This window comes from Perca fluviatilis, chromosome 7, assembly GCF_010015445.1.
Source record: "Perca fluviatilis chromosome 7, GENO_Pfluv_1.0, whole genome shotgun sequence".
Classification (NCBI taxonomy): Eukaryota; Metazoa; Chordata; class Actinopteri; order Perciformes; family Percidae; genus Perca; species Perca fluviatilis.
In genome coordinates, this window is record NC_053118.1 from 3470523 (window position 1) to 3497818 (window position 27296).

At 40.6% G+C, this 27296-nt stretch overlaps 1 protein-coding gene and 1 long non-coding RNA gene across 2 annotated transcripts in view; both read left to right on the forward strand.

The window, feature by feature from the left end:
- The window catches only part of ibtk (inhibitor of Bruton agammaglobulinemia tyrosine kinase), a 32432-nt gene extending 27643 nt beyond the window's left edge, over nt 1–4789 (forward strand). The window contains 2 exon segments of the mRNA XM_039804805.1: nt 2857–2989; nt 3447–4789. Coding sequence (XP_039660739.1) covers nt 2857–2989; nt 3447–3572 — 259 coding nt within the window. The 3' untranslated portion in view covers nt 3573–4789.
- Nucleotides 4790–8016: 3227 nt separating this feature from the next.
- On the forward strand, nt 8017–9552 carry LOC120561652. Its single transcript, XR_005639628.1, has 3 exons — nt 8017–8048; nt 8966–9051; nt 9335–9552. It is a non-coding gene; the product is annotated as an uncharacterized LOC120561652 (long non-coding RNA).
- Nucleotides 9553–27296: the final 17744 nt, after the last annotated feature.

Sequence of the window (27296 nt, forward strand, 5' to 3'; positions counted from 1 at the left end):
ACAACCCGGGAACTATATTCTCAGGCGGAAGAATATAGTACTTGAGCGGAGTGATATGCCCCGCAGCAAGCCTGTCTGAGAATATAGTTCCTGGTTTGTTTTACGGTTAGAAGATGGCTGTGCAATGTTACTTGTTTTTGTACACGCTGTGACTCTACAAATCACAACATGTAAATAGGAACATGTTGGAGTTATTTTGTCACTTTTGTCACAATTCGGAGCAGTAGGCTAGTTGGAACCAGTTACCTGCAGGATCTGTGCTAGGCTAAGCTAATGCTGGAGCCGTCAGACAGCTTTACAGCACGCACCGAGATGAGAAGGGTATGTATCGACTTGTCTAACTCTGGGGGTTACGGTGAATAAGTTAAAGTCCCAATAAATCGGCGTGTTCCTTTAACATTGGGTGTCTTATTTTGTAGCAGCTAAAATCAATATTTCTTACAATAACAATGGATCTAATGACTTGCGTAAAATGTGAAAGGCATTGAGACGAATCCACAGAGAATTCTAGCCTAAGGCCGGTTACACACTGGCTGCGTGGCATGAGCGTGGCGTTTCTGTTGCATGGCGGCTGCGTGGATTTTTCTGTCTTTCCACACCAGCGCTGCTGCTGCTAACCTTGTCTGTACACATGTATGTTTCCCATTGATAAAATGAAATACCATGTTAAACATAAATATATATATTGATTTGATTACAGCAAAGACGTTGGCAGTATTGACGGCAAAATAGGCTACAGAATATTTCATTCTGTATTGACAGGTGTAATATTAGAAAATCGATTTTTTTATTTTTTTTTGTATTTGTGTCTAAATGACATATAAACATCTTTTCCTTTTCTATTTTGTCTGGAAACGCTACCAACACGCTTGCATGTCGAGTGAAAAATAGGCGTAAGTTTTATTTCTAGCAGGCACGCGTCTCAGGCGCGGCAGTGTGTAAGCTCTAAACTGTTAACATGGCAGTGTGTAAGCTCTAACCTGTTAACATGGGAGTGTGTAAGCTCTAACCTGTTAACATGGGAGTGTGTAAGCTCTAACCTGTTAACATGGGAGTGTGTAAGCTCTAACCTGTTAACATGGCAGTGTGTAAGCCCTAAACTGTTAACATGGCAGTGTGTAAGCTCTAACCTGTTAACATGGGAGTGTGTAAGCTCTAACCTGTTAACATGGGGTGTAAGCTCTAACCTGTTAACATGGGAGTGTGTAAGCTCTAACCTGTTAACATGGGTGTTAAGCTCTAACTGTTAACATGGCGGTTACACTGTTAACTGAGTGTGTAGCTCTAACCTGTTAACATGGGAGTGTGTAAGCTCTAACCTGTTAACATGGGGAGTGTAAGCTCTAACCTGTTAACATGGCAGTGTGTACACTGTTAACATGGGAGTGTGTAAGCTCTAACCTGTTAACATGGGAGTGTGTAAGCTCTAACCTGTTAACATGGGAGTGTGTAAGCTCTAACCTGTTAACATGGCAGTGTGTAAGCTCTAACCTGTTAACATGGCAGTGTGTAAGCTCTAACCTGTTAACATGGGAGTGTGTAAGCTCTAACCTGTTAACATGGCAGTGTGTAAGCTCTAAACTGTTAACATGGCAGTGTGTAAGCTCTAACCTGTTAACATGGCAGTGTGTAAGCTCTAACCTGTTAACATGGCAGTGTGTAAGCTCTAACCTGTTAACATGGCAGTGTGTAAGCTCTAACCTGTTAACATGGCAGTGTGTAAGCTCTAAACTGTTAACATGGCAGTGTGTAAGCTCTAACCTGTTAACATGGCAGTGTGTAAGCTCTAACCTGTTAACATGGGAGTGTGTAAGCTCTAACCTGTTAACATGGGAGTGTGTAAGCTCTAACCTGTTAACATGGCAGTGTGTAAGCTCTAACCTGTTAACATGGGAGTGTGTAAGCTCTAACCTGTTAACATGGCAGTGTGTAAGCTCTAACCTGTTAACATGGGAGCCGAATTATAAACGGACACGCCACGCAGCTGACACGCTTGCGCCACGCAGCCAGTGTGTAACCGGCCTAAGTCTGCAGTTCCCCTCAGTTCTGTGACTCTTTAATACTTCTTTCAGGTCTTAGTTTTGATTAACAGTTGCAACTTTGCAACAGTTTTGGTTCACTCCCACCAGTTTCATAGTGTCATTTCGGTCAATGGACTGAATCTGTTTTTCAATGGGATGGAAGTCATTAGAAGCAAGCAATAGGTGTAAATCTGAGAATCGTCAGCATAATTATAATAGGAAATATGTTTTTTTTTTTTTTTTAAACTAATATGCCCTATATATGACTGGAAGCTTGTAGAGATGAAATAGAACAGGACCAGGATTCAGACCCTGTGGAACCCTGTAAGAGGTCTTGTGTTTAGACCTGAACTGTCCAATGGAGGCTAAATGTTTCTGGTCTCAAGCAATGATTTGAAACCAGTTTAGACTGGTCCTGCCATTTTCTAGTCTACTCAACAATATTTTGTGATCCACTGCACTGTATGAAATGCGTCACTGAGGACAAGGACAAAAATCTTGCCTGCATCTGTGCTCATGCAAAGATCATGTAGAACATGAATAATCGCTGTCTCAGTACTGTGATTCTGAAGTAATCCGACTGTATGATTGAGATGTATTTGAACTTCAGTCCCATCATGCAGTCATAGCAGAGGTTTGGGAGAGCCAGGTGGACAGGCAGCCGTTCACTCTCAGTAGTGGTCAACTCAACCTTTATCCATGCACTTACTCTTGTTGCTTTCACTATCACAGCAACCAGCACTAATACCCATCTCTCTCTCTCTCTCTCTCTCTCTCTCTCTCTCTCTCTCTCTCTCTCTCTCTCTCTCTCTGTGTCACCCGTCTCTCCCCTCAGGCCCTGGGTGCTAGGAGCAGTGGGCAGCCCTCCCCTCTCCTCCCTTGTGACCTTTGCCTCCATCGTGGAGGAGGAGAAGGAGCAGGAAGCAGCGCTGATACGCAGCCGCGAGAAGCCACTGGCGCTCATCCAGGTAACATGTCTAGTTTGCGTGCGTAAGTGTTTGCTCACTCACCCACAAATGCAGTACACACTCCTGACATGACTGAAGTTCTAGCTTGTGTGTGGACCATCCAAGTGGAAAACCTAATGGTGGTGTTTCATGGTTGCATTGCCACAGCTTGCATCTCCTTTCTATCCCTATCTGGCAGGCATGTATCTAATAAACACCACGTTCTTTACAGTGCCGGTTAGAAGTGAGGTCTCTTCCAGTTTTGTCTTTAGACAGCCCTCACTACCCGTTCTGTCAACGCCTTCACAAACACTTATTCCCCCTCTGGCTTTCTGCTTGCCATTACGTAAAACACTCTTATTATCATTAAGCTCTCAGTGTCAGCGTTTTCTCTTTTACCCTCAGATAAAGTGTGGGTTTTTCTGACCACAATATCCCCGGCTCCATCTCCTTTTCTTGTCTTTTTCTGTCCTTATAGATTGAAGAGCGGGCAATCCAAGACCTTTTGTTCCATTATAAAGCACGCAACAATCCCGATGAGCTGATAGTGGTGGAGAGGTCTTCCAGAGGTCCTATGGCAGTCCCAACCTGGAACAAACACTGATGTTTAGCAGCACAGCCGCTACATACCGTCAAAGTGAGAACATCCCCTGCAGTTGTCCCTCTGTATTATTGGCTGCGTCCCTGCTGCAGCTTCCCAGAAATATCCTGTGATCTATCAGTCCGTGTTGAGATGCACCTCAGACTCCAGCCCGCTGTGGGATGGGTTTGATGCTAATGTATGTTCGTCTCTGCAGTGTTACTTTAAGTTTTATCTTATTGCTGCTCAACATTTTTTTGTATGAGTGAGAGGGAACGAGTGTTCTTTCTGACTTTATGCGCTCCTGTAGAGACGTTTTGGGTTGTGGGATTACTCATACTTGTTTGATTTTTGTTTTCTTATAGTGGGATTATATTTTACTTGGCAAACCAATGATACGAAAAGTAAAAAAAACTTTCCCAAATGAATATGTGAAGTTTAAGTTGCCAAAGAAATGGAGATGTTCAAGCCACAAAATGGGTCCAAATTGTGTCACCTTGAGTTCGTGTGTGTGTGTGTGTGTGTGTGTGTGTGTGTGTGTGTGTGTGTGTGTGTGTGTGTGTGTGTGTGTGTGTGTGTGTGTGTGTGTGTGTGTGTGTGTGTGTGTGTGTGTGTGTGTGTGTGTGTGTGTGTGTGTGTGTGTGTGTGTGTGTGTGTGTGTGTGTGTGTTAAATCAGTGGAATCTCTTAATGTGATGGAGAAAGTAAGAGTGCCAATTATCAACTTTGGCAGAGCATCATTTGTACTTGAGCTGTTTACCAAGGCACTATGTTTAGTTTATTTTTATGGTCCGTTCTTCTTCTTGATACTTTGATCATTTTGATTGATTGCTTCAGCTGGTTTGCAGTGACATGGTAATCTTGCTGGCCTCGGTAAATATGTGTATTTTAAATATGACTGAAATACATTTTTCATGTTTAAAATATATTATTTGATGCAGTTATAGTAAATGGTGATTGTGTGGAGCTGGCAGTCACTAGTTATCACTAGTGTGTTTCAGGGAAGGTGGTGTGCCTTTATCAAATAATGACTACAGATACAGCAGCTAAAATATATTTTTTCCTCTGCATTATTTAGTTGTTTTACCCTCCAGCTTTTCTGCTGAAGCTAATGTAAGCTTGGTAGGTACTTACCTTCTGATCTTGACCATGTGATATTGTCTTCAGATGCCATTTGTGTGTGGAGACATCAGGATGTGACTAGAAAATGGCATGTAATAAAATGTCTCACCTGTGCAATGATCCTGCTTCCTGTGTCTGTTTCAGTTTAGCTTTCAGTGGACAGAATGAAAAGACAGTGGCAACATTTTCTCAATTATTTTTCCGTGCCTTCCGTGGTTTTTTAATATAGTAGAAACGTGGTCCTTTACTGAAAAATGTGGCCCGCACTGCATCTAATAAAGATTTAATCTGCCTGTCTCCTGACACTTTAGCTGCCCTGCATGAGCAAAGGACCATTATCAAGTCTCAGCCTGTGATTAACTATGATGACCCTGATCTGAACAGCGAGTGTGGCGATTTAGGGATTTTATTGGCTGTAATTGCAGGTAGAGCATCACATCGGAAGTCAGGGAGAGACTGCTCGTGGGGAAAATATTAATTACACATTAAGATCTATTACTCGGTGCAGAGATGACCCATGAATCAAAGCCTTAGAGAAAAAGTCTGCTGCTTTACATCACTCCACAACGAGCCGGGGCCGATACCACGGGCCTGGAAACCAATGTGAAATGTTTTCAAAAGGACTGCTCATCCTCAGTGCCTGTGCTCTGAATAAAAATGTAACGTTTTTGCAGGTAGAGGAGTGCCAAACATGTTTTGAAATTAGACCTTGAAGCATGAAAAAGCAGCCTACATAATGTACTTCAATTTTATTTGTAGTATCAAATCATAACAAGAGTTCTCTTGAGACACTTTACAGATAGAGTAGGTCTAGACCACACTCTATGAATTCCAAAACCCCAACAATTACAGTAATTCCCTCAAGAGCAAGCATTAGCAGTGGCTATTGCGACAGTGGTGAGGAAAAACTCCCTTTTAGGAAGAAACCTCGGCAGACCCAGACTCTTGGTAGGCGGTGTCTGACGGGGCCGGTTGGGGGGGTGATGAACAGTGGCGATAATAGTCACATTAAAGATAATGGAACAGTGACTTCGAAGGTCATCGTGGAAGTTCATGTCATAGCAGGGCACATTGTGTCATACTGAGTAGTGCAGTCTCCTTGAACATGTGCACTCTGTATGAGTGTGTTTACATGCATTGGTGTCCTAGTTTTGGGCTCATTGAGGATATGATGTTTACATGGAACATGACATGAGAAATCTGGTCATTCATATGATTCTAACAGTATGGAGGTTTCTGATCATCTGTGTGCACTTGTCTCTTTATTGCCCCATCTTCAACGCCACCTGTTATGTTCCAAATGTTTTTTGGTCTGATTTCAACCTAAACTATAAAAGTAAACGATATTACAGTATTTTTTTCCCCACAACTGAACTGTAACGTTCAGGTTGCTTTGGTCAGTTTTGCATTCATACTTGAAGAAAAAGCTGGATCTTTCAACCAATAAATGCTATACATCATTTTTAGCTTATTAACTATTTAAACCATTATCAATTATGTTCTTTTGTATACCATTTAGCCATTACTTTTAGATATAAGGGTCATTCCTATTATGCAGCAACATTTCTGTGCCCATGAATTACTTAAAAATGTGTCAAATATTTATAACAAATGGTTTAAATGATAGATTAGTAAGAATACTTTTTTTTTTTACTTCTTCGTTTTACTATACTGAGCTTTTTATTTATTTTTTAACGTGCTCGCTTTTACCATGTCCCTAGTGCAAAGTAACAACTCTACAAGAACTAAAAAAGCCATACAATTATAAAATAATATTCTTCAATTATTTTTTTTTATAGGCCATTTTAAACTCTCATTGAGACCATTTTCATGAAGTGACCAACTTTTTTTTGGAGGGAACTCAAAGGAGTTAAGAAGGATGAGCATAAACTTTAACTCGTCTTTTTTTCATGTTTCATGATGTTCACCTGTTTGTCACACTCTCAAAATTCTACCCATGTAATCTAAATTATGAAGAAAGTTGGTCCGATAAAAATATTTTTTTAAACATATTTGATATTGGCTGACATTCAATTGAATTGACTGACACATTGTTGGTAAAATCATTCAATCATCACCTTGTCAAATGATTAATTTGAAAGCACAAATCATAAACTGCACATTAATACGTTTTTTATTTCTCTCCATGATACCTCTCCGACCCCAAACACAGCATCGCCTATACAGTCTACTGGGCTAGCTCGTCCTTACAGCTATATGATGTTTAACCAAGCGTAATATGTAGGGGTGGGGGAAAAATCCGATACAGCATAGTATCGTGATATTTTTCGTGGCAATACTGTATCGATACACAGAAGCCAAGTATCGATCTTTTATGATATATGTGTTGGTCAGTCTGTCTGCTTGACAATCCCATATCCAATATTGCAGCAATAAAATTGAAGTGAGATGAACAAAAAGAGAAATGTATCTTTTTCGATAAAACAGATGTTGACAACATTTTCCTTTGGGGACATCATTTGAAATTGGGGGGAGGGGCTTAGGAGATCTGAGAAGTTGTCGATGTTCAAATTTTTTGGCTAAGTCCTGGATCTTCACAATCATACCTACAGCACCTTTGAGAAAACATTTTTCATGTATATATTCAAAAATGTATAGCTAATACTTTAAAGACAACTTTAGTCCCAAAACATAATGAGTACTTGAAAACACTTTACTACACTGTAAACCCGAACGTTCAAAGTAATTAAATAGATTAAGTAGTGTATACTCAAAGTTTTAGAACAAGTTCTACTAACTTAATTTTGTCAAGTTGGTGTAACATGTTCTTCCTTTTTGAGTATTGTTAACTAATATTTTTTGATTAAATGGAACTATTTTGTGTATAAGTAAGCATAACTTAAAAACATAACTTAAGTACAATGTAATAGAATTGAGTAATAACATACTGAGAATGATAAAGTCCTGTTATTTCTATTGTTTAAAATAGGGATGATTTAAAAATAAACTGAATTTATATAGCACATGTTAAAATACAATAAAATCTCAAAGTGCTTTACCAAATAAGTAAAATCGATCATAATAAATAAATTGCAATAGCAAATGGTCTGAAATGCATTAGACATTAGTGGAGGACAAAATGTATTTATTTTTTGCTTCATCAGTTTAATGTAGCCTATATATTCTTTTTATTTTTATTTAAGCAGCGCTGCAGGGATAATTTTGTATGGAGAGTTAATCTCTGATTCAACTCGCGAAGCAGAAGGTGGCGCTTAATTTGCACACTACACTGATTCCTTACCGCTCTTTGGAAAAACACAGAAGAAGAAAAGTTTGAACAACGCAGCAGGGCGAAGCAGCAGACAGTAGGGTTGCAGAAACTACCCACGCAGCAGCAATCAGCCTCACTGGACTTACTGTAAGTTTTGAATGTTAATATTCATTCGCTTTTACTTCTTTTATAAATTTTGTATGTGTTTGTCGAGAGCGTAGACCTTCTCCAAGCCCCCCCCCCCTTCACTGGCTTATCACGGGAGTCTTGTAGGGATTTGCAACTTGTCAGATATAGGTTAGCTGCTAAAGAGCTAGCTAGCCACTTAGCGCGACCAATAACGTTACCAGAGACTATTTAGAAGGACTTTGACGTTACGCACTCCAGCAGCACAACTAGCGACCTAGCTACCACTAACCGACTCCCTGAAGAATTTGACGACGGATGAATCTAGTAATCACACGCTCATTCCCCGCTTAAAGGTGGTGTTAGAAAATTTGTTGTTAGAAGAAGCACTAACAGACACCTGGTATGTTAGTAGAAGCACTAACAGACACTTCATATGCGATAGTTAGTTTTTTGTTGATTGAAACTTTCAATAGTGCACAAAAGAGCATAAACGCCTCAAACTGAGTTCCTACACTGCAAGTCCGCGCTCTCTGTGTAGCTTCTAGGGACGCTAGTTTTAAATTCTGTGTGAGCAGACTGTCTGAGACACGGAGATTGCTGTTAACAGAACGAGTCAACTGCCCGTGTGCCTACTTGTGTTGCCTCGGTTTTAAAACAAACGACCCTGCTGGAGGCAAGCTGCTTTTCATGACAAAGATGAATAAAGTAAAAACCCTTAACAGTAAAGCTTTGGTTTGTAGAAATGGTATTATTGTTGATTAACCATGCACTAAGGTTCAAGTGTGGCTGCTTTTCTTTACAGTAATGTTAATTTTGCTTGATGGCTTTAGTAACTTGACACTTATGGGGATTAAATGAAAAGATCATTAACAGGGAACATTTATAAATGGAAGTATTTATAATTTGACACTCTTTGAATGCTTTTAATTGTTCAGTTTCAGATCAGTTTATGCCTTTGCATCTTGCTGTTCCAGTTTCAAGAAGTTAAGGAAGATAACTGGAGATGTGATAACGATACCAGGTAATCCAATGAATGTGAATTCTTCTATCACCCCCACCTCCCCGCCCTCTAAATACCAATAACTTGAATCGTTTTTTTTTTCTCAGACAAAGGTTTTAGTGTGGTAACCCCAAATCATACGCACTCCCACACATACACACATCATTGTTTTTCTACTTTCCTGTTTGATCAAAATAAAGTGTTTTGCTTTATTTAAGTCAACAATTAATGAATGTGTTCTGTTCACGAATACTACTAATCATATTTTACTTAACTTTGTATTTGCTAGCAAAAATTGTTGAAGAAGACTGAGAAGAAACTGCCCCTCATTAGAAAGATGATGGAGACCACATTTCCCCTACGCCGACAGACCATAGTGATGTCCTGTGATTCTTACTCATTTGGCTGATATTTTTGCTTTATTAATGTGTGCAAGATTCTTCAAATTGAACTGTTTTTTTTAATAAGTGTTGTTGCTGTATTCTACTCTGGCTGTTATTTCTATGTAGTTGTATGCAGAGTTCCAGCGTACACAAATCAGAACCTGCCCAACACGTGCTATGCTGAGCTTGACCGCTATCTTCCTCGACTGATGACCTTATTCAGACGGAAGGCATCAAAAACTGGGAAGACAGCAGATGCTCTGGCTGAAATTTTAAAAACCATGATGATGAACAGGTAAATAGATTTTTACACATTTCATAGGTTGACCAGTAGAACATTGAACAGGTTCAATGATTGAAATGAGCTTTTGACTTTTGCAATTAGTCCACTTTGTTTGCCATTTGTCTGATTGCATTAAAGATGTTAACAGGTTATTTGTGGACATATGTTCTGTTTGGACTGTTTAAAATCAGCTTTATGTAAACTCTTCAGTATATGCAATTCTGTTTTTATCTGAATAGGAAATCCATGACATACACACCAAGCGCACTACTGTTCTCCACGTCCTTCCTGTGTATCTGCGCGAGGACGTCTCTGGATGTTTAAGAACCTGCACAGTGAGTCTCTTAAGTCACTAACAGATTCTGCTGTGTATTATCTAACCCGTAAATACTAACATTTTATTCAATGTTCAGTAAAACATTTTCTTGTAAATGTCCTTGGTTTCAGTCAGCACTTAGATTCTCTGGTATTTTGGCTGATTCATGTGTGCAGAACATGGATCTTATGTTTTTCAACTCTTACAATGAGACCCAGGTCTCTTTTGTAAAAGTGGTATTGATTTCAATGGGACTTGGTTAAGGAAAGACAAATTATGTCATCTGTTCTGTTCCATGTGTTAGTTTGTGATTAGTATCTTTTTTTTCATTCATTCAGGATGAGTCTGATGAGCCAGAGCTTGATGGTGTTGCAGTGGGCCTCATTACTTTCATCGGTGACCATGACGTCAAGTCCAGTTCACTACCACCCTGTGAGAATCACTGTCGTCATTGAAAGTGATGCCGCGGGTCAGCCTTCCCAGACTTGGCGATGCCTTCCTGGTAATCTGTGGAGTGATCTATGCACTGCACCTCAGCTATCCCAAAGCACTGACCAACACTTTTGAACTTCTAACTCTCTAAATTTAACTTGGTCTAGAAAGTGGTAAACTATCCCCGGTGGTTGCAGACCCTCAAGAATGAATTAATGATGTAGAAACTCATCTGAAAAAAGGCTGCAGGGTAAAGCATTATAAAAGGCTAGTTCAAAGTTATCTCCTTTTGTCTAAATAATGCCTCAAAAAGTTACTGCACTACTGCAGGTGTTCAGTCAATAGGCCCAAACTACACAATATGCCTTTGTTCTCATTAATATAATGCAAAAGTAACGCTAATGTTTTGTATGTTTTAATGTTTTTCTTAACCATTGTGGCGCCGCAAGATGACTCACATTTCACTGTGCATTTGATATGGTTTGTAAAACATTTACATTTTAGAGTTTTAAGTGAAAATGTTCTTAAACTCTATAGAATTTTTGAAATTTCATCCAAATTGCTGCCCTGTCACCTTACTGAGGAATTAGCAAGGAAGCCAAAAGCAGTGTTTTTCTTTTATAGCTGTAAAGAACGATAATTTAATTTTGGTATTATTGTTTTTGATTACTCCGGATTATTTTCCTGACTATCTGATTAGTTGTCTGGTCAATATCACAAATGTGTGATAAATATTTATTTCCTAGGGCCTTAAAGAAACATGCCTACCGTATTTTCCGGACTATAAGTCGCTCCCGAGTATAAGTCGATCAGTCAAAAAATGCGCCATGAAGAGGAAAAAAACATATATATGTCGCACCGGACTATATGTCGCATTTATTTAGAAATGTATTTCACAAAATCCAAAACTACACAATAGCACCCAGAACAACAGGCTGAATACGGTAGGTGTCCGGTATGTTAACGTAACACATTAACAGTTATTAAACTATACAATAGCACACAGAACAACTACCAGGGCGTGGCGACGTAGCGAGCTAACTGCACCGTTGACAAGCCTCTCCCAGCAGCACGTTGTTCAAGCACCCATGTGTGACTCGTTCCTCCAGCTCTGGCCATCTTGCTTTCAGCCCGCGATTAGCCGATTAGCTTTCTTTGTTTTCTTCATTGCATAAGAGTCACCTTTTCGCCAGTCCCTCACAAGTTTCTCCCTTGTTTCAAACTTTCTTCTCTGCTGCTCGATACCGTTCGGCTGCATATTTTACTACCTGCAGTTTATCTCTTTTCTCTTTCTCAGTTGTCTTTAGGAGCAGCATTCTAGTTGTCACAAGCATAGAGCGCCCTCTTGCGGCTGTAGATGGTAATGTGTTCAGTATGAATTAACATTTAAAAACATGTTAAATTATATATATTTTGATATACAAGTCGCAAGTCACAGGACCAGCCAAAGTAGAAAAAAAAGTGCTTATTAGTCCGGGAAAAACGGTACTTATTGGGATTTATTCACAGTATCCCCCAGAGTTAGATAAGTCCATACATACGCTTCTCATCTCTGTGCGTGTCGTATCTCTGTCTGACGCACCCATGCCTAGCTTAGCACAGATCCTGGAGGTATCTGGCTCCATCTATGCTCCTAATAAGTGACAAAATAACGCCAACATTTTCCTATTTACATGTTGTGATTTGTACAACATGTGCTAAGCTAGGCTAGCAGTGGGTGCGCCAGACAGAGTTACAACACACACTGAGATGAGAAGGGTATTTATGGACTTCTCTAACTCTGGAGGATACGGTGAATAAGACAAAGTCCCATTAAGTCGGCGTGTTCGTTTAAGTGACCAGGAACATTTGGAAGGATAGGATCAGAGAATTTTTAGTTTTTCTTCTTAAAAATCTCTCAAATTTATTTATTTATTTATTTAATATACAATTAAAGTATATAAGTATATTTTAAAAATATTTTCTATTTTAATTTATAAATGTTTTTCTATTTCATTTTAACATGTAACTGTTCAAAAGCAGACGTTCACGACTTTTAGATATATTAAGTTAGTTAAACTTAATGTAAGTGAGGCAATCGGTTGCCTAAAAATTTTTACGTTTTGAATCACATGTTTTTAAGTAAACAAACTCAACATATTTGACTAATGTGTACTTAAAACAATGATATAACAAACTAATAAACATTGAGTTTTATTAACATAAAAATTGTGTGGTTGTGTACTTATTTTTTAAAGTTCTGTGAACTTATTCCTGTGGTTTGAAAACTCAAAACTGTAAGTCATAATAACTGAAAATAATTGAGTTCCCTTAACAGAAAACTAAGTCATATTAACTGCAAATATTTGAGTTGAGCTAAATGAGCACTTTTAATTTAACGGTTATCAAAAGGTACAAGTAGTAATTCAACCAACCTTTTAAGTTTGGAAAATTTTGACTTTTAAGTTAATCAACTTAAAAAAAGTGAGGCAACTGATTGCCTCACTTTTTTTGAGTTCTGGTAACTTATTCGGGTTTACAGTGTAGTTATAGCCACCTTTTGCTTGTACAATTGAATTTAAGATAGTCCTTACAAACTTCTTATTGCATTCACTGATCTGACACTCGGTTAGTGCAAGTACTACAGGCCAGATAAGGTCACACATTCATGTTGCTGTCATTATGTGTTTTTACTTTCATCAACCTTTGTCTCATTTTTATCTCGACCAGGACTTCAACTTCCTTTGTAGGAGAAAAACAATGTTTCATAAAAAAACAATTAACCTAAAATCTCTTAATTACAAAGCAAAATCAGCAGTTTTCAGCTGGTTAGTTCACAGCATAGACTGTATAAAATAGGTTTACACTTACACAAATCTACTCAGAAAAGTCAAAAAAAAAAAGCTGAAACTGAACAATTTCAGTTGCTATAAAAGTGTAATATCTTCTTTCTGTTGTTCCAAGGCATACCGGACTGGTAAGCTTAACGTAAAAAAAAAACAGTTGGAGAACTATTTAAGAGTCATTAACAATCACTTGACCCTAACAGATGACAATAATAAATGTGGGTTTGGATCTTGCTCATTTAACCTGGCGCTATCCAGTCAGAGCAGCTTGGGAATGTAGGAGGTATTCCGTGGAGTGTCTAGAACGTACCTTTCTCTCCAAAAACAAATGAATCCTGAAGTTATCCTCACCGTCTGGAAGACGGCCCTATGACTTTCCCATCTGCCTGGAAGGCTTGATGGCCAGGGCCTATCCTCCACCATCTCTCCAAAGAAAGAGTGTACCTTCCCCAAATATGCTACACTGCTCGGTCATGGTCTTCTCTGCAAAACTATGTGCTCTACAGCAGGGATTACTATTGTAACCAGGGGTACTTGGTACTGCAGCAGTATCCAGTGGGTACGTGATAAGATTGTAGAGTAGGTCAACCGATTATAGAATTTTTTTTAATTACAATATTATTATTTTTTTATCCAAAGCGTCAGCAAACACAGGACCAAGATATGGATAAAGAGTGTGTAAAAACTAGCGAGCAGAGAAGTTGAAATAGTAAGCTAAAAGGCTACAGAATACGTAGTCTAAAGCAGGGATCTTCAACAGGAGGTCCGGGACCCCCAGGGGGTCCTCACAGTCACTCCAGGGGGGCCTCCAAATTATTGTTAATTATGGGAAAAGAAATAATTAATTACCCCGGGAGAGAGGGGTAATATTCTGAGAAAAAACTCTGAATTTCTAAGATTAAAATCGTAAATTTACAGAAAAAGAACTCAGATATTTTCTGAGATTAAACTGGTAATTTGGATTTGGAATTAATTACCTCTTTGTGATTGTCACCCTTTGCAAAGTCATCCAGTGGGCCTGATTGGACCCTTTGGCGGGCCGGTTCTGGCCCACGGGCCGTATGTTTGACACCCCTGGCCTAAAGTAATGGATACATGCGTTTAGCTCATAGGCATAATTTACAGGGGAGTATAATCAAATCCGGCCTGTGCAACACCTCCCCCCCAAAAAATAAATAAATATATAAATAAATAAAAAAAAACTAATGTAATTTCCCTAACATAAATAAAGACATTTTCACCAATTTATAGAAAAACTCACCAGAATGCAGAAAAGTGTTTAATGCTGAAAATTTCATTTTTGCTCAAAAGTGGAGATCTCGGGGCGCCCTGGTAAGTCACCTGGTTGAGCTTGCGTCCCCTCTCTCTCCCACTTTCCTGTCTTAAGCTGTCCTATCCAATAAAGGTAAAAAAAAGCCCAAAGAAATCTTTAAAAGTGGAGATCTCAAACCCCCCCCAATGTTGAACCCAAAGTTACACCCTTGGTTTAGCTAAAAGTAATGGCTAAATGGTTGGATCTAAAAGTTATGCCTAAAGGTTTCTAGCTAAAGTAATGGCTAGATGGTTATAGCTAAAACAAATGGCTAAATGGTTGTAAGTAATGGTTAAAGCTAAATAGATACATCTTGAAAATAGTTAGCTAAAAAAAAAAGGCTTAATGTTTAAAATAGCTAATGGCCAACTGATCATTCCTGTTATGCATCAACGTGTGAGCCTTCTTCTGAAAACTAATGGAAAAAAGAAGAAAAAACTAAATGTATTTTTCATGTTTTAGGCCTATATAAGAATAGTGACATGTTTAACTGTTGAGAAAACATATAGGCCAATCTCAGGCATCCTATAATAATCCTTATGGGTGGACTGGTTTTTATTGGTCTATACTTTTTGAGCTTGTTGGCCTTAGCTCTGTGAGTGATCCACATTTAGCTAGTTATTATTCTAGACATAAACAGAATAAAGAATAATGTTTAAAAAAAAACTTTATTCAAGATGCACTTTATATGGAAGTGGCAGTGTCGGTCAGCCTGATGACCTTAATACCTTAAGAGTTTCTTAGGAGTTATTCATACTCTTCTTTGGCTTGAATGCTGACCTGTAGCTCAGTCGAAGAGGGGGAAAGTTTTCGACCAGCCCTTTTTAATCCTATTTAGTGGACATGGAGCCGGTTAGCCCTGGATTACCTGTCCTCTTCACAGCTTTACAAAGATCCTTAGGGCCTCAGGAAGTCTTTCATTCGGAGAGTGGGAGCAGAAACGTGCTGGCCTTCCTACTGTCTTGGCTGGCGTCCTTTTGGTTTTCTCTTGCTGTCAGCCTGACAGCCTCAGAGCCACGTGTCTCCTGGCAAACAGCATGGTTTTGGTGACTTTGACACAAAGCATGTGCCAAACCAAAGGATGTGATGACAGTTGTTGTGAATGTGTGGGAATGTGAGTGATTTCCATTTTGTTTGTTTTTGCAACGTTTTCAGAAACTTCTACCTTCAGGAGCATAACTCCTACTTCTCATCTGCATTTCTTTTCTTAAAACTTTTGTAAACACATACCCTTCCCCATTTTAACTGATATTACATGCAAAATAAATTTGAGCACATGATTGCTTGGGGAGGTGGAACATGTCTACGTTCAAAAGTAGTTTTAGTCGTGCAACAGAAAACTCAGATTGGACAGATAGTCTAGCTAGCTGTCTGGATTTACCCTGCAGAGATCTGAGGAGCAGTTAACCATAGTCCTCACAAATCCACCGGAGGTTAGAACGCCAACAACACAAAGGAAGCCCAAGGCAACGGATATCCGGCTAAAATGAGTGAAATCTGGGGGAATTTCCGGCAGCAACGGAGCAATCCTGGAAGTGGAACGTCGTGGATATAGACTACGAGTCTAGTGGAAGGTCCTAAGTCTATTGATTCCAATGATAGAAGTGAACTTGAACACAGATTATGAACTATTTTGCTCTATAGTCACCAAAGTAAATATTGGACCCATTTTTCACAAGCCACATATCTCCCGAACACTTTTACACTAAACTGGCATTTTTCAGATGGCCAAAATAGAGACAATTTAGCTTACTTTGTTTGGGGCCTTTTTCTGTCTCAGCAACACACTCTCACAACAAAGATAAGCTACATACAGCTACATGTTGTTATCCCCTGTCTCTCCCTCCTCCTCCTCTTGCTCTCTGTCTATTGTTGGCATCCATTGTTCCAAACAGGTCATCTGACCTTTGACCTGTGTATAGGCCTATACTAAAGCAGTGATTGGTTAGTGTTCAGTTATGACATAATGTGTTTGCACATGTGAGGAGTGTGTGTGTGTAGCATTTTGATTAGTTGTGTTTAGAAAAGGAAAGCAAGTCACTTCCTGTTAGATTGTTGTGTCTTAGGTAGAAAATTGTGTGTAATGTTTTGACAAAAGTGTTTTATGCAATTGAAAACTAGACTAGACTGCCGGGGGACTTCCTTCCTTTGACACACTGAGCTGCTCTCTCCTCTCCCTTTCTATTACTGGTACTATTACTATTACTATTTGTGTGCAGCCCGTCCCAGAAATGCTTGTTACTAATCCTAGCTTCTGGGGAGTTTACTCCCCGGAGTCCTTATGTTTTTTTTTCCCCCAGCGTATTTCCTTGGAGAACGTTGGCACCAAGATCCTGGTTGCAGCTGTCGCCGTGGTCCTGCTGCACTCCCTGCTGAGCTCAGCGATGCCCTGCAATGTCATGCTGCGTCCTGCTGAACCCTGCAGCTTCCTGCTGAACCCTGCAGCTTCCTGCTGAACCCTGCAGCTTCCTGCTGAACCCTGCAGCTTCCCGCTACATCCAGTCACTGTTCCATTATTAATGTGACTACTATCGCCACTGTTCATCACACCCCCAACCGGCCCCGTCAGACACCGCCTACCAAGAGCCTGGGTCTGTCCGAGGTTTCTTCCCAAGAGGGAGTTTTTCCTCGCCACTGTCGCACTGCTTGCTCTTGAGGGAATTACTGGAATTGTTGGAATTGTTGGGGCTTTGTAAATTATAGAGTGTGGTCTAGACCTACTCTATCTGTTAAGTGTCTCGAGATAACTTATGTTATGATTTGATACTATAAATAAAATTGAATTGAAATTGAATTGAATTGAAAACTGAGTGAAAGGCTGAGAAATAGCTTCTGGTTTTGGAGATTTGAGAGAGAGGTTTCAAAAATGGTGTGACATGAAAAGATTTTGTGTGTAAGCAGTTGGAAAAAACTGTAATCTGTACAAAAAACAAAGTGTAAAAACGACGTTTTTGGTGATTGATGATTGATGATTTTTGGTTTTACGAGGATTGCTGCTGGCAACTTTGCGCCTGGCCAAGAAATAGTCCCAAACAAAACCCCCTATAAAACACAAATTGTCGTTTTCGTTACCTTTGGACTGATGCAGGCTAACTGTTTGTTGTGTTTCTAATCTTTATGCTAAGTTAAGATAACCGGCTGCTGGCTGCAGCTTCTTATTGCTGTACAGACACGAGAATGGTATCAATCTTTTTCACTTCTTTTAATGCTGAACTAAATTATAGACTGTGGTGTAGACCGACTCTATCTGTGGAGTGTCCTGAGATAACTTCTGTTATGATTTGACACTATAAATAAAAGTGAATCGAATAGAATTGAACACTACTCTCTGTCAGAAAGTGAAGTGTATTTTCCCAACAATTTCAAACTATTCCTCCATTAAATAAAGGTACACGCTATATGTTTGTTCCTCCTGTCTTTTCTTTCACGCTTCCATCTCCAATGACTGCTAATGACATGTTGCTACTGTAAATGTACACACCCATGCAGGGGTGTAGCACAAAATTCTGGGTCCTGTAGAAAGGCATACTCTATGGGCCCCTCCCCGCATCCACAGCTATTCATTCTAGCATCTTTTTGGGCCCTCCTCACATGAGGGCCCTGGGCACTCAGTCCCCTTTTTCCCCCCCAGTCCGAAGCCCCTGCACCCATGAAAGGCCCAGGGTGTGTTTAAGCGTGCAGTTACAATGACAGATTAGAAAACAATGCTTGAGTTAAAGGCGTGGCTGTTTGAGGTGTGTGTGTGTGTGTGTGTGTGTGTGTGTGTGTGTGTGTGTGTGGGGGGGTGAATCCCCTGAAAGCGAGTTACCCAGAGACAGCATGTACAGTCCCAAGATCACAGCGTGTCTGTAGCATCTATTAGTCTCTCAAGTGCTTCAGCAGCAGCATTCAGCTCCTTTACAGTCCCTGGACCTGCAGGCTGTGAGATCTCAGAGACATATAATAAGGCAGATTAGGTGAGATGGGCTTCTCTATCTCTCTGTGAAACAGGACCCCGTCTCTAACCTTCCGCATTAATTTTCCAGGATAATTTGAAATCAAGCTTACCACACACGCCAGCCCTTTGGGATAAACCACCCCCCCCCTGAAATGAAGGGATTCTCTGTACTGAAGTGATTGCTGCTCTTCTCTCCACAGACCCTGTATAACCTCAGGCTACTTTTCCTCGACGGCGGAGCAATTCTCCAGTTTACTGTCACTGAGGGTCAGAAGCAGTTTGACTGAAAAGGTTCTGGGAATCCCATTTCTGTCCTTTGCCTCTGATCCCCAACCAAAACTAACTCTGCTGTCAGCGGTGGGAATATCTCTTCGACAGCTGGGACAAACTAATGTGACTCTCCTGGAAATCCAGTTATCTCTGTGAAAATGTGGGCGAGGAGACAGAGAGGGGGGTGGCAATACCTGGATATTTGTTCTCTAGTTATGTCATCACTCACGTTTTCTCAAGCAACACTGGCTCAGAAACTGGTCGCCCATACAGTATGTGAGACCATGGTCACGCTGGCTGCATAGTTTCTGAGGTCATGTGTTACCGATTGAATTTGACACCCTGTTATTCCTTCGTCTTTACTTCTCTCAGTTACCACAGCAGCAGAGAAAGGATTCCCCCTTCTGTTGACAGTTTAAAAAATTAAACGTCTATTGTTTGACACTGGATTTAAATCACTTACTGTCATCACAATAGACTCTGCACACAAGCCAACAGAGCTTTGTCATGCACCTTGCAGGCATTATTTCATCACTCATCGCTGATCATTTTCCCATTTTGGTGCAACATAACAAGCATCTGTTTTCCCCTCCTCTGCTGAATGTGAGGTTGGTAGAAAAAGGTCAGGTTTTCGCTGGATTGCTCCTAATGAGACACATATTCTAATAATTACACAGGAATAACCTGAACCTTATCATCTCTTCTGGCTGATACCGTAAACAAATAAAATGTCACACAACTCCATTCCATAAAAATAGCTATAATTAGAAAATAGGTAGAACATAAAAGTGCATCGGTGGTGATGTGTTTAACAGGCGTTTCTTTATTGCAGGCCAATTACAGAAGATAACCCATATGGGGTTTTGCTGAAATCAATATTTTTACGCAAAGGTGAATGAGATTATTGATTATATTCAATGTGTCATCATTTTTCAGGAATTTATTGTTTTTTCCAAAATGTTATTCTTGTAAAGAAGGAAACAACACACGGACCGTCACTGAAATTGTGCACAGAACCTTTTAAAGGGGTGATAGAATGATTATATAGGGTATTTAACAGTGTTCCTTAAGGTCTCCTAATAGGGTATGTAACATTGGTTGGGCTGAAAATTGCCCGAATGCTATTTTATTAGGCCCTTAACTACCCTGTGAATATGGCTCTATTTGGAACAAGAGCTTTTCTTCCAAATATGGTATGCTCATGAATATTTAGAAGGAGCTGCGCGCTGATTGGTTTGAGCAAACTACATAGAAACACATGGGAGACTCGGCAGCAGGCCTCATATTTCAGACACTGCAAAGTTATACATTGTTTGTCGGGCAATTTCGTTATTAAATTCACTTCTGAGACTTTTTAAGCGAGAAATCAACAATATAAAGCTCAAATATGGGCTGTTTTACGAAAATGGATGGCCAATTGCAAATTTGGTAAGACTGTGTGTCGGAGTTCAGTGGTCGGTGCTGCCTGTGTTGCTGCCTCGCCGCCCGGCCTGCCTTCCTTCACAGACCCCGGCCTGCTATGAGGTACTTGGAGCTCCGTCACGGCTGGCAACCCACAGCACTCCATACCCGCGCAAAGTCACTGTTTTTTGAGCTAACGGCCTACCAAACGCCGCTGCCCTGAGAGAGCTCCAGGGCCTGCAGCTTCCCTCTTCCTGCTAGCTAAATGGCCCGTTGTGTGAGAGTGAGAGCGTGGTCAGCGAGCTTGTTACACCAGCAATCTCTTACCACATGTTACACACATGTCACGCCACTCATACAACATCTAACTAAATGTCTTATAAAGCTAACAACGGTGTCCAATTTCAAGTTAATGAATATTTGTGAAGATTAGGGGTTTCGTTAGCTGCGACTGTCCTTTCAATCCTAGCTATGTGTAGCTACAAATCACGGATAGTTAGCTTCATTTTTGGTCGTAATTCAAGTATATTTACAGTTTGAATTTCGTCACGCCACTTATACAACATATACCTAAATGTTTTATAAAGCTAACAACGGTGTCCGATTTCAAGTTAAAGGGGTGATAGAATGCAAAACCGATTTTACCCTGTCATAGTTGAATAACGACAGTTCGGTGGGTAAATAGGACATACATAGAAGCTCAAAATCCCATTGACACACCTTTACTATGAAAATCTCATATTTTGAAACTGCCGCTGAAAAGGGGCGAATCTCAACAAAGCTGGAAGTTGACGTCAACCTCCCAAAAACCGGAACCTTTGTCAGCCCATGGGTGTATTAAGAGAACGGTCACGCCCCAACATTTACATAGGCTACACAACTGACCTGAGATCAGGTAGTCTTCTGAATCTAGCTAGGTCACGCACATCTCTGCTATTCCATCACAAAATTCACTTCTGAAACTTTTTTATGTGAGAAATCAACTATGTAAAGCTCAAATATGGGCCGCTTTATGAAAGTTTATGTCTAATTGCAAATTTTGTCCGACTGTGTGTCGGAGTTCAGCGCCAGTGCTGCCTGTGTTGCTGCCTCGCCGCCCGGCCTGCCTTCCTTCACAGACCCCGGCCTGCTGTGAGGTACTTGGAGCACTGGCAGCCCACAGCACTCCATACCCGCGCAAAGTCACCGTCTCTTGGGCTAATGACAACCAAATGCCCCTGCCCTGACAGAGCTCCAGGGCCTGCAACTCCCCTCTTCCTGCTAGCTAAATGCCCAGTGTATGTGAGTGAGGTCAGCGAGCTTGTTACGCCAGCAATCTCTTACCACAGTTTCACCATCTTTTAATGTGTGTAATTATAATGTGTTGAGTTATTTAAACAAACGATTGGGGAAATAAACGCCGCTTGTCCGCGAGTCTTATTGATAGAGCCTGCTGCTGGATGTAGCTCTATCAATGAGAGCTAGCTAGCCTCCTCTTAGAATTCCTCTGAAATTCACGAATATTCATTAACTTAAAAATCGGACACCGTTGTTAGCTTTATAAGATATTTAGCTAGATGTTGTATACGTGGTGTGACGAAATTCAAACTGTAAATCTACTCGGAATTACGCCGAAAATGAAGCTAACTATCCGTGATTTGTAGCTAGCTAGGATTGAAGGGACAGTTGCAGCTAACGGAAGCCCTACTCTTCATAAATATTCATTAATTTGAAATCAGACACCGTTGTTAACTTTATAAGACATTTAGCTAGATGTTGTATACGTGGCGTGACGAAATTCAAACTGTAAATATACTCGAATTACGACCAAAAATGAAGCTAACTATCCGTGATTTGTAGCTACACAGGTAGCTAGGATTGAAGGGACAGTTGCAGCTAACGGAAGCCCTACTCTTCACAAATATTCATTAATTTGAAATCGGACACCGTTGTTAACTTTATAAGACATTTAGTTAGATGTTGTATACGTGGCGTGACGAAATTCAAACTGTAAATATACTCGGAAATGACGGAAAAATGTAACAACAAGTGCTTTGTAACTAAAATCATTTTTTTACATCCAGCCGCAGGCTCTATCAATGAGAATCACGGACAAGCGGCGTTTATTTCCCCAATCGTTGGTTTAAATAACTCAACACATTATAATTACACACATTAAAAGAGTAACTGAAACCTGTGGTAAGAGATTGCTGGCGTAACAAGCTTGTGACCGCGCTCTCACTCACATACACCGGCCATTTAGCTAGCAGGAAGAGGGGAGTTGCAGGCCCTGGAGCTCTGTCAGAGCAGCGGCGTTTGGTTGTCCATTAGCCCAAAAAAAGGTGACTCTGGGTATGAAGTGCCGTGGGCTGCCAGCCGTGACGGGGCTCTATCGAGCTCACGGCAGGCCGGGGTCTGTGAAGGGAGGCAGTCCAGGCGGCGAGGCAGCAACCCAGGCAGCACCGTTCGCTGAACTCCGACACACAGTCGGACAAAATTTGCAATTAGCCATCCATTTTCGTAAAGCGGCCCATATTTGAGCTTTACATAGTTGATTTCTCGCATAAAAAAGTTTCAGAAGTGAATTTTGTAATGGCATAGCAGAGATCTGCGCGACCTAGATTCAGAAGACTACCTGATCTCAGGTCAGTTGTGTAGCCTATGTAAATGTTGGGGCGTGACCCAGGGCTAGACTGGGACAAAAAATTGGCCCTGGCATTTTTGGCCCAGGCGGCACACACCCACCGTGATTGGTCAAACACATTCCCTGCAGACAGTCCTCTTAAAATATGCGTGCATTCTATGATATGAGTTGCCTAGTGTTCAGCGTTCATGTGATCGTTTTGGATCCTTCAAGAGGGTTCTCAAGACTTATCTGTTGATCTTACACTTAAATAATTCATTCATTCTTAGAGTTATGATTTGTATATTTATGGTATTTTTATTATTTTTTTATTATTGATATTTGATATTGTATTGCCATTATTGTTATTATTACTATTTTGCTTAATATTGGCTTAGCAACTTTAAAAACTGTTACTGTTAATTTTAACTATTGTAAGATTCATATTTTGTCGCTTTGGACAAAAGTGTCTGCTAAATACTATAACCATAACTATAACCCAAAAGCTACAATAAAGCTGAGAGTAGTATATGCCCTGGAAAAGAGCACCAATACAAGAGAAGCTAATTAAGCCATTCAAGGAACACTGATGCTTGTATCAACACTGATTTTAGAGATCACACAGACTTTTCAGCTACCCAACAGGCTAACAGCTAGCATTTTCAATGTAAGCTTAAATAGTTAGGTTACCTGACAGCCACTAACTTTAATGTTACAGCCAAACTGCTTGTTATTGTTATGACGTGGCGCGCGCACACACACACACACACACACACACACACACACACACACACACACACACACACACACACACACACACACACACACACACACACACACACACACACACACTCTGATTCTGATTCTGATTCTGATTCTGATTCTGATCCCTTCCTGAGAGTCCCTGTTAATTTGCCTACTCCTTACCACATCGTCCTCTACTCTCTCTTCCATCTTTTCCTCACTCGCTCCCATGGCCCTGACATGGTCACTCTCCTCCTCCTCGGCTTCTTCCCTGTCATGATGTTGTTTCTGCTTCTATAGCCAGCCACCTCTCCTCCTCTACTTCAGGTAATGCTGATGTTGAAGCAGCTACTACAGCCCCAAACATGTCCGAAATGTTGGCACATTTTGAGGAATCCGCCTAGATTCTTAATGTTTTTCTCCTGTAATTTCTCTGCACCTCCCTTGCACGTTGGTGGTCGTTTGTCCATTTTAACCTGAATGCTAAACTTCCAGCATAACTATTACAGCTTGTGTCGCAGGGCCAGGAGGCGTGGCCATAGTGGGATTCGTAAATTTGCAGCCCGGAGTGGGGAAGGGGGTTCCTGGATTTGATTGGGTCAGGCCAGTGCCAATAAAGAAAATTAACCAATGGACCGCTGTGAGTTCTTTATGGGCCGGCCCGGCCAAAAAATAAAAAAAGGCCTATTTATATCGGCGATTCAGCCCAAAAGTGCGTCGGCCCACCGAGAAAATGCCCGGTATGCCAGATGGCCAGTACAGCCCTGGCGTGACCGTTCTCTTAATACACCCATGGGCTGACAAAGGTACAGGTCTTGGGAGGTTGACGTCAACTTCCAGCTTTGTTGAGATTCGCCCGTTTTCAGCGGCAGTTTCAAAATATGAGATTTTCATAGTAAAGAGGTGTCAATGGGATTTTGAGCTTCTACGTATGTCCTATTTACCCACCGAACTGTCATTATTCAACTATGACAGGGTAAAATCGGTTTTGTATTCTATCACCGCTTTAAATGGCAAAGAAAATTCTGGATTATGGAGCCCCAAAGTATTCAATATTAGATAAATAAATACAACATTATAAAATACATATTATGAATGAAATATATAAAAGAACAAATACATTCTAGATTTCATGAATTATTAAAACTCAATTTTTTTGTGAAATGTTATTTCAACAGTTTAATTTTATTTTTTTAAATATGGTTTTATTTCATAATGTCCCTTTTGCCCTTAGCCAATCACATGTGCCCTCATCCTCCCAGCAGGCTAACCTGCTAGCTAACGGAGAAAGATTGTGTGTCTCTCTGACTGAGGAACTTTTTCAGAATATAAATGCTGCCGGTAGATGTCCCTCTTTTCGCCTGGATATCCGTCCCCTTCCTCTGTCTCTGTGTTGGCGTTCTAACCTCTGGTGGATTTGTGAGGACTATGGTTAACTGCTCCTCAGATCTCTGCAGGGTAAATCCAGACAGCTAGCTAGACTATCTGTCCAATCGGAGTTTTCTGTTGCACGACTAAAACTACTTTTGAACGTACACATGTTCCACCAGAACAAGTTCCTTCCTGAGACTATTTAGCGCCGCCCAAGACGATTGTGATTGGTTTAAAGAAATGCCAATAAACCAGAGCACGTTTTTCTCCCATCCCAGAATGCTGTGTGGAACAGCCAGACCCTCCTCCGCAGCGCTGTGGAGGAAAGTCTGGCAATGCGAGACTACTGCCGAGGTAACTGGGAAATAGCCAGTTAGCTGCTGATGCTGCTAAGTCTGGCTCCATTGACTCCCGTACATATATTTTTCTCAAACGTGGTCTGATGGGGAACACCAGAAGGGGAGGAACTTCTCTCTATTATGAAATGAAAACAGACTTTTGAAATACAAAAATATAATGAAATAAAAGTTAGTTTTAGTATTTGCATAGTATTTATTATTTCACAATGAACTGGTCAAAACATATCACATATTCCTATAATAATTTACCTAATTATGTCTTTTTTATTTTATATTGAACACTTTGGGGCTCCATACTAATGACATTAGGCATTTGAAAAATAATTGTACAGCTACAAAAAAAGATGCAAAAACCCCTTAAAATGTCATTAAATGTGAGTGCAGTGTTGAATTGAGAGAAAGTAGCCATAATGATACATCAGTGCAGTTGATATGATATACTGGATCATGTGAAGTAATCCAAGCTTTGATGGTCCATCCCAGCAGACAGTCCTGACCTTCCTGACCTAAAGGAAAAAACCCAAAGGCAACGGAGATGTTACACTTCATGGTACATAAATCCAACTCATGCAGTCAGATAAATGGCCTGAAAAACAAAACTCTTTTTTTATTGGGCTCAACTGTCCAGTTTGCCTCTGGTTCATAGACCCCAGAGACAAATACTTTGCTAGTAAAAGTTTGCTTTATGAGGAATAGATGAGAAGAAGAGGGGAAACATTGCTGTGTTTTTGGAATTCTATTTTTTCCTTTCCATATTTGAAGTTGTTGAACATTTTGACTAAATTAATACAAACTCATCAGATGACTGGGAAAGACATCGGCATCACTCGAGGTGTTTACTGTTTTTGAATTCTTGCTCCCATTTCATTTTCTGACAACATAAGCTCATTCATGTCCTTCCATAGCCACCAACCAATGAATCATCCATTTCACAGTGCGTAATGACGTGCTAGGTATAGTATTTACACAAAACAACCCATCAGCAGGGCTCTGTGTTGTGTGCATGTGGATACCTGCTGTTAGTCTCTGACAGTGGCTTTGATTTAGCTTTGCACCGTGCGGGGCGGAGGGACTCGGTCCAAACCATGGCAACCATCTCTCCACACCTGGGAAACACATTGACGAGGCCGCTCTCGGGTCTGTTGTAACTGACTGATAGTTCCATGTACATTTCCAGATGTGGGATTCAATTTCACGGACCTGCGATCAACCTGTCTGACACGCGCCAAAGCAAAGTATGAAAACCAAACCAAAACCAAAGTTATATTTAAAAATAAATAAATAACTGAAGCTCTATTCTTCAAAACTATGACACCATGCATGTAAAAAAAAACAACTGACATTTTCTTTCTGAGCTCTTCATTTGTAAATTTGTTTCACACCATGCATGTACACAAAAACCCTGACATTTTCTTTCTTAGCTCTTAATTTGAAATGTTGGTGATTTTGGAGCTCGTTTTACTGCTGTATTCACTGTATGTGATTGTAAACAAGAATAAAACTGACTGTCTGTGTGTCCCCTACTGCAGACATAGTGACACTGTGCAGAGACACAGCTTCTGTGTGGCCCTTGGAGTTAAGACAAGTGCAACAGAGTAAATGGGATAATCAGGGTTTACAGATCTGGGTGGCTAGTGACGCAGGGCTTTACGCTGCCTAATGGGTCATCTGTGTGTATGCAACAGCCATACCCTGACATGGCTGTTGCCTGTCCCTTAACCTTCCACTGTGCCTCACCTCCACTTTCATCTGACCCCTGAAGCCCCTCACATGCAAGTGCTGCCTGAACCAGGGACTGTCTGGTGCCTGGACTGAATAGGTTTCTAAATAGGTTTCCCTAAGACAAACAGCCTGTACAGAAAAGCAGGGATAGAATAGTCTCTAAAGGAACATCATGTAGTGCTTTCAAAGACCCTTAATGACTTGAGGTGTATTTAAAGGTGCTTTTACAGTTCCTACTGGGGAGAGGCTGCAGACCCTGATCTGAAAGTGTTAGTGGTCTGGGGGTAACAGGATTATGGGATTACAGAG